The sequence below is a fragment of the Falco peregrinus genome, chromosome 4 (assembly GCF_023634155.1).
Source record: "Falco peregrinus isolate bFalPer1 chromosome 4, bFalPer1.pri, whole genome shotgun sequence".
NCBI lineage: Eukaryota > Metazoa > Chordata > Aves > Falconiformes > Falconidae > Falco > Falco peregrinus.
This window is the reverse complement of record NC_073724.1, coordinates 50167239-50175673: the sequence shown is the minus strand read 5'-3', so window position 1 is coordinate 50175673 and position 8435 is coordinate 50167239. Positions and strand designations below refer to the sequence as shown.

Here is an 8435-nt window from a genome sequence, read left to right as displayed (position 1 = left end):
AGCTGGTGCATCTACAAGAAAATGTTTTGCTCAGAGGTCTGAGCATACGCCCATATTAATCCCTAAAATTGCTTTTCCAATCAGCTCTTAAAACTAAATATTCTGTCATGTGTTTCCTGAGATAATGGACTGATCTTTGCCTATGGAAATGCTCGTGCCTTTAAGACAAAGTATGAAATAGATTAGATTACATTACCCACAGCTTTATCCACCACTAAAAATCTGGATAAAAATGAAATAACCTACATATTATAATGAAACTAGTAGCACAAAGTTTGAACTATTTCTATTTAGCAGGTAAGTTACTTCTTATTTATAAAACTAAAAAAAAAAAATAATTATACTTCACAGGTTTCCATTTCTTAGGTATTCTGGAAGCTTAATAAATTGATTAACTGGTTACAATCTGTAGCCATCTGAGCTCAAAAGCGAATACAGGAAAGACAATAAGAAACAAAACATCCTGAAGTGTAGAGGAATTATAGAGGAATGAAGGCAGGTTAATTAACATTGGTAATACACAGCTGTGGGCTGGCTTCAGGGGCGGCGGGTTGGCTGACATGGATAATGTGCAGCTGTGGCTGGTTCCTGCTAAGTAGTTAAATAGCTCTGAGGGGTATGGAGGAGGAGCAGTGGATGAAGAGAGACCTAGAAGAAGCAGAAGGGAGAGCACCCTGGACACAGCAGAAGCTAGGAGCAGTGTGGGCTGGCCTGTAGAGGGTGAAGAAACAGCATGGACAGTAGATGAACTGTTGAAACCTTGTGGGGGTTGGTGGCTGTGCTGGGGCAAGGTGTGGAAGCCACTTATTGAAGTTAACCTGGTATGTGATGGTAAAAGTCTTGTTGCAGCTGGCTAGTTTTAATAGTGATGTGACACTGAAGCATTAATGGTCCTGAGTTAATCTGAGGAGAATTGTAAGTTTTCATTTTATGTTCATAAGCCCCACCACTGTCAGACTTGCTGTAACTTTTTGCTTCAAATCAGTCTGTAAATCTTTTCACAACCAATGCATAAAACACACATGAGAGGTAACAGACTAGGAAATGCAATAGGTGAATATATTAAATATAAGGATGAAGGAGAAAAAGGAAACTATGCGCATCACTGACGTGAGGAAATTTAGGAAAAAGAAATATCCCTTTTACCTAGTATCCTTAACAATGTTTGTTAAGTAAGAAGGTGTTTTCCCACCCACCCACCCCCCCCCCCCCCAACTTTTAAACTTTATTAAGGATAAGTAGGCACAGGCCATCTGGAAAAAGGGGCTGGAGGCAAAAAAAAAAAAAAAAAAAAGCTGTTAGGGTTTCATTTGGCAACTGGTAGATGAGGAACACAATGCAAATGAGCAGGGAGTAAGGTCCAAAATAGCAGATGTCTGTAAATGGAAAATAACTAGTGGACAATAAATTTGGGAGGGAAGGGGGAGACATGGTTGGAAGCTGGAAAAAGAGGAAAAATCTGTAACTCCCTCCTGATTGTGCCTCTTGTTTACAGCGCTCTACAGCTCTCTTCCTCCTTTTATCTTCTACAGTTAGGGCAGCTCAGACATCACAGACAGACCAATGTGTGTTGATTTTCTTAAAAATAGCAGCAGGACTTTTACTCCAACCAGGGTAATAGTAATGATGGCCAAGACCACATCTTGAGAGGGCTTTTTATCCATTTCTGATTCATTAGGCAAAGCACTAATTGAAACTACTGCTAATAAATCACTGCTGCCTACCAAACTTGCAACATCAACCTGAAGAAAAAAAACCCAGCGTGTGACCAACTTTAAACATAATGTAAAAACCCTTTTGCTTCTTATCATTTCAAGTAGCACTAGGATATTGCTAATCCTATAATAGCCTCCTTAATAAAAAATGTGTAAGAAAAGTTTTCTTCTCTCATCTTCTCCCTCTAGAACATCTATGGGGGAAGATTTTCATCCTTCTCTCAATAGATCTCCAACACTTGTTGATTTTCAGTTGTCCTTAATAAATCACTCAGATTTTCATATGCTGACTTCATCTGAGGTGGTTAGCACTTATTCCGAATTGCTAGGATTTCCTATTGTAAATTCACTTCAGAAATATTAATTTAATGCTTCAGCTATTTCATTATTTTTTCTGACTTGGTTCCCAATCATTTTCTTAGCATCCCATTACAACAAACACAGAGGCTCATGCTTAGCATATTTATTTTCTGTCTATTTCAGGTGCCAATGATTTTCTGCCATTTGGAACCTATGAATTCTTTAATGGTGGTTAATGTAGGGAGTAACCATCTGATAGTTGTTACACTGGTGTTTCTACATTTCCTATTAGTATCTTTAAAATAATAAATGGTGTTTGCATATAACACTAATTCCCTGCTATTTGATCAATAGTATGTATTTCCTTAACAAAACTCAAAGCATCCATATAGAAAATGTACCTTTTTAAAGCACTTCAGAAAGTTAGGTAAAATCAAGAAACAAATACGTAAACAAATCCATTAAATATAAAAAGTTACATAGAAAGTTAGCAACGCAGCAGGAAATAGAAGCCTTTTTCTTCTGAACTTATTCCCATATGTTAAATACAAAGTCATTCTAAGTCACTGGAGGAAGTTTGTGGTGCAATTTGTCCGAAGAAAGTGCAAATACTTCACAAATAACATTTGACTTAGGTGAGATCACCATCTTTCTGGATGGTCAAACAATTTTCATTTCTAACTGTACCTTTAAAATCTGGTTTCTTAGAACCAATACACTTTATTTTGATTATTTTTTTTAGGCTTGGTATTAACAAAGACATCATACAAGAAGCTTTAGCATGGTCTAAAAGACTTTTATGAATATCTGTGGAACAATCCATTCAATTAGGCAACTTTCTTTTTATACATATAATCTGGAATTGCTTTATTCCCCAGTGAACAAATCATTATACCTTTTTCAAGACAGTTGTGTGCTTCTAAATCCTACAGTTTAATTCAAATATTCTCATAGAAATGAGCAAAATTTTTTCAATCATACCTCAGTAACATCTGCTAGGAAAGTGTTCACAAAGCTCACTGTGCAGTACAGGAAAATGTTTCCAGTTTTTAAAATCATTTTGATTTGATCTGTATTTATGATAGAGAGTAAATATATCTAGTCCAACAGCTCTTAAAGAAATTAAACTACCACAGGATAAGGGGTATGGCTCTTCCATGAAGCTCTAGAGGGAGACAGGCTGGCTCTGCGATGGTCAACATATCTTCAAAAGGTCTAGATTTTGAAGTAAAAGGTTAAATGTGAAAGTCTATGGGTTATTCAGCATAGCAAAGACAATTGTTAATAGTAAAGAATTACAGAAAATCCTTACAAGAGCAAGTGACTGGGGAAAACTGACCTGTGACATTCACTGTGGACAGCTGTAATGTTTCCAGAGGAGCAAAACCAGCCTTAACTTTACATACTAAGCAATGTGAGCTAATAATTATCACTCAGGAAATGCAGCTTGTTGTTAGAAGATGTTATTCTACAAAAATATATTCCTCAGCTTACTGGTCAGTAACAGTCCAAGTACTGAATTATATCTTAACAATTATTAGGAATGAAACAGAAAGGCAGAAGAAATCAGCAGGCTGCTGCGTAAATCCATGGTGTATTTGTGTCTTGGCTAGTGTTTGTATTTCTCACCCTTTCAACTCAAAAAGGGTATGACGAAACTTCAGAAGATGAAAAAAGGGATGAGCAAAGATATGAGAGTATTTCCACATAACAAATGAGCAAGCAAATAGACTATGAACTCCAGACTGGAAATAGGTCTATCAAATCATGATTTAGAGAAAGGATGGCTATTCGTTATTGCTTCCCAACCAAAAGATTTGGGAAAGTTGTTGGGGGAGAGGTGTCATGAAAATTAGATTATCAAAGGACAAGTTCAAAACAAACAGCTGAAGTATTTTTCCCACAGTTGTAGTTTATCTCTGAAACTCCCTGTGACAGATGTTGAATTTACAAAGTTTCAGCAAGGAGTTGGCTAAATTTGTGGAAGGCAAATCCATCAAGTGCAATGCAACATAAAGATGCCATCTCTCATTCAGGAAGTATCTGGGTCACAGAAATCTCTCAAAGTTGGGACAATATTCTGGGAAAACATCATTTTATTTGCTCTATTCTTGTGTTCTTCAGAGGCACCCACTGTGCCCCACTGCCAGAGACAGGTGCTGGGCTGGGCAGACTCCTGGCCGCTCTCGGTGTTCTTTGCTAAATAGCTCAGTATTTGGTGAAGTTCTAGTATGTCCGTGTTTCTTTCCTTGCTTTCAGTAATTGCCCCGCTTATCTACTGGAGTTGTTTTCTTTTAATGGGCTTTGCTTACATTGCCCTGCTGTGCTATAATTCACATATCGCTGTCTTACTGCATTTTACACCATCTAGAAAGGGTAAACGGATCTCAGAGTAGTCATATACTTATATTTACTCTATGGCTTAAAACAAACACCACTAAATAGCCTTAAGGGCTATCAATAAAAATGAGAATCCCGTCCTCTGAGATCAGCCACAAGCATACTAAAGATAATACACTTTTACGTAATTTACTACTTGACTAAAATTTTGTTCAGTATTTTAGAGAGAATTTCACTGCAAAAATAAATTTCACCCACTCTTCAAATTCACTTTTATGGGATTCTATACACTAGTTTTGTCAAAGATATAGTCACTGTAACTTGTGCCTTTCCAATGTGCACATTATGCTGATAAATATAATGGAAATCAATGAAAAATATACTTCACTACCTTGAAATGATGTGAATTACCTGGGTAATTTTCATTACACTCACGTAAAGGCTTGTGCAAACAAACAACTTCATCTTCTTTTTACAATTTGCCTTGTCATATGAGCTCTCACTGAGCTATTCTTGGCTGCATAAATGAAGAAACAAGGTTGCTTAAGGAAGGAAAACCAGTTTATTTGAAGGAAATCCACAGGAAAACAGTATGCCATAAAAGAAATTCCTAGAAGCAGAAAGAATTTAGCCTTAAGTTTGGTTGCCTAAAAGCATGATCAGTATGATTTTGTATTCCCTGCGCACTGCTTGCCTTCTTTTGACAGGACCAGTAACGTAAGAGAAATAAAATACCATTTGAGTCTCATTAACTTATCCCTTCTGAAGCCAGCGAGCTCTCTCTCACACCAGTGTTCCAGGGCGTTTGCCGAGATGAGTGAGTGGAAATTAATTGCTGCACTTCTATCTTTCAGTGTCCAGCAAACTGTAAATGCAAACATGCATTTTCATGTCAGCTAATGTGATCACATTATTAGCATGAATTTGCTTAGGGTTGGCAGGAGGGTTTCAAGGTCCCAGGAAGAGGATTAGGTTTTATTTAGATTTTAGCCTCTTAAAAAGAACAATAAAACGGAGTAAGTTGTGCTGTGGGATCATGGTCTCATTTTTATACTCCTACATGCCAGTGGTGTTTTAATGGAATAGAATAGAAAAGAAAGCCTTAAATCATGTGAGTGAAGAAAAAACAATCCCCTTAAAACAAATAAAAACATATGTGTTTTAGTATAGGGCGATTTTGCATTCTCTAGGGCTTAGTACAACAGTTCTTGCACAAACAGTGACAGCAACAAGATTGCTCCAATGTGAGAAATGTTGAGGGCTATGGAATATTGTATTAATATTTTTAGCCAGGGATCAATGTTAAGCTGATTAGCATAAATGTTTCTTTAATTGAAAGAGAATTCCAGTTGTTACAGAGTAAACTGCTCTTACAAAGACAGAGCAGTGGAGACTTCCACATTGAGAGTGCAACAGGCCAAATTCTATTTCAGACAAATTGTCTGAATTTGTCTTTCAGGCCCGTCTGTGTGGGTTTGGGGTATTTTTGCAGGGTTTTGGTTTTGGTGGGTTTTTTTAATATAAAAGGAATGGAGCTTATGCTGGTTCTGGGGGAAGGTCTTGTGATCTTCTAGAGCAGCCTTGAGCTTTCTCAACAGTGCTGCAAAATTCAGCCCCACTGCAGAAGACTTCACTAATCCAGGGTACCCAACTATGGATGGGGCTGGAAGTCCTGGTGGGAGGTTTTGGGGCAATGGAAGAACTCTTCTCCTCCACACACTCCACTCAAAGCCAAGCCTTGCTTTGTGACTTATTTCCATTAGCCTCTTTAACATCATATTTCAGACTTAAAAAACAAAACACAACAAACATCTAGGTGAGGGACACAACCTGCATATGAGTAAAATGGGATATATAATTAACCTCACACCCTCCATTGAGGAGAGATATTGCTTCTCTTTCACCAGGTTATCTCAAGGAATAAGCACAAGTAAAAACTGCATTTGATCATCTCTACTGGCTCCTTGTAACTCAGCCTTGTTCACTTGGGTTGCACTCACAAGGTTACCAACTTCTCTGACTCAAGATAAAGCAGACACACCAGTAATTCACACCATGGCACAAAGGTATTGGAAGATGGGGACTGAGGCTTTGAATGCCTCACAGGACTTAATATTCATAATGAGAAGTTTGACCTTTCTGGAAGCCAATTATACAAAACAATGTATGTAGTTTAACACATTATTATCAGAGAGAAGGAAATCAAAGCCAAAATATGATCTCATTCTTCCATATAGTGTATTAACCTATTAACAAAGTACTCCATCACAGAAATGAATTAATAACTAAATGGAAGACGTCCGGTGCTTTATCACATCTTATGTCCGTACTTTTGTAAGAAGGGGGGCATTAGTTTATTTTAAGAAAAAAGGTAGATTAACACTGGTTAGGAGTTTTAAAATGAAAAACAAAGCCTCCATAGAATGCAATCCCAGTTCCAAAATAATAATTTCTTCCACAGCACATTTTCAGGAGATGTGTTTATTTTTAAATGTAGATAATGATACGTCCTTCATAGTGTACAGACTTTCTGCTTAACTGTCTATTATTACAACTTGAATATTAGTTACTTTAATACAAATAGCTAAACACATTGACAAAGACAAATGAAGCCCTAAAAAGAAGTTATTGAACATCTGCTGTTGTGAATGAGTTTTACATCTGTGACTACATTTATATTGTGTCAATGCAAACTTTCAGACACAACATATTCCCTTGTGCTGGTGCCTTTTCATCTGCACATTAACTGCATTCATAATTAAATATATGGATTCTTCTAATATTGATTGACTAGTACTGCAAATTGTTCACAAAACAGAAGGTTAAGAATGACCAGACCTGATGCTGACAATCATTTGATTGATACCATATCTTGGGTTTTTACACATCTTTTTTCTTTTATATGGGTTCTTAGTGTTCTGATATATAAACTAACTGAAAAAGAAAGCTTCTTTTGAGTCTTGAAAGTATAAATTACTATGAGTTCCAACCTACTATGACATGAGCAACAAGAAGGTAGCACATCCCGATGGTACAGGACACAATCATCATGGGGCAGCCTAACCTGAAACAATAAAATAAAGGAAAGATTAATAAGGATACAATAGTTTGTTCTCCCAGCAATTTATGAAAAGGAAATTTACATTATCCTACACGTTCCAAGCCTCGAATATTCTTATAGCACTGCTAAAAGCATGGATGTACTGAGAGTATGGCAATGAATAGGAGACTAATATTCAAGTTCACATTTCTACTTCTGGCCTGTTTAAGAGATAGGAGGACAACATTAGCATAACTTCATTGGTTTCAGGACGTCTCTTCCACTTTACTCTTTCTCAGAATCCAGCATGTCTTGTTTTGTTTGGGTAAAGTAACAATTCTTACAAATTATGCAGCATTAGAATAGAGTATCCAGTGTGTATCACTGAAGTGATACACACTGAAGTGATACACACTGAAATGATACACAGATCTGTAGTGACATACAGCTAGTATTCCTCTTCCGTACCTCTCACCAGGTTTAGCAGACTGGAATATTGATGGACTGTTGGAAATGAACCCCAGGCAGCTTTAAAAGTGCTAAAACCTTGCCATTATACCAAAACATTTATTTCTTTCTCACTGCAGAATATGCTTTTCAAGACAACACCCAGTTTTTATAGCTTTCTTTAGACTGACAAACACAGGCAGCAAAGACAGAGAACCGGAAAGGATGTTGTGGGGTTGGCCAAGTCCTACTCTGCTAGATTTGTAGGTCTTCCATACTGTAAAAAGAAGGGAGTTTTCTGAAACTTAAAAGCATTATTGTATGATACTGAGGGACTGTGAAGAAACACTGCTGTGATCACACTCATTTGTTTTATGTTACTAAAATCACAATGAGAACTACAATGAGAGATGACCATGCCACAAACAACCCTCCTTACATACTTTCTTGTGTCAAGTTCAGGCAAGAATTTCCATAAGCCTCATCAAAGCATGAAAATGTTCTCTGAAGTACAGCATTTCATTTATTCTCTTCCTTGAAGACCTACTTATTATATATGGGTATATTAGTTGTGCCTTTTTGCCTTGGATGTT

The 8435-nt window shown here is 37.0% G+C and overlaps 1 protein-coding gene across 1 annotated transcript in view; it reads right to left on the bottom strand.

The window, feature by feature from the left end:
• Window positions 1–6645: 6645 nt before the first annotated feature.
• OCA2 (OCA2 melanosomal transmembrane protein) overlaps window positions 6646–8435 on the bottom strand; it is a 177834-nt gene continuing 176044 nt past the window's right edge. The window contains exon 23 of the mRNA XM_027788838.2: window positions 6646–7419. Coding sequence (XP_027644639.1) covers window positions 7332–7419 — 88 coding nt within the window. The 3' untranslated portion in view covers window positions 6646–7331. The remainder of the gene's footprint in view (window positions 7420–8435) is intronic.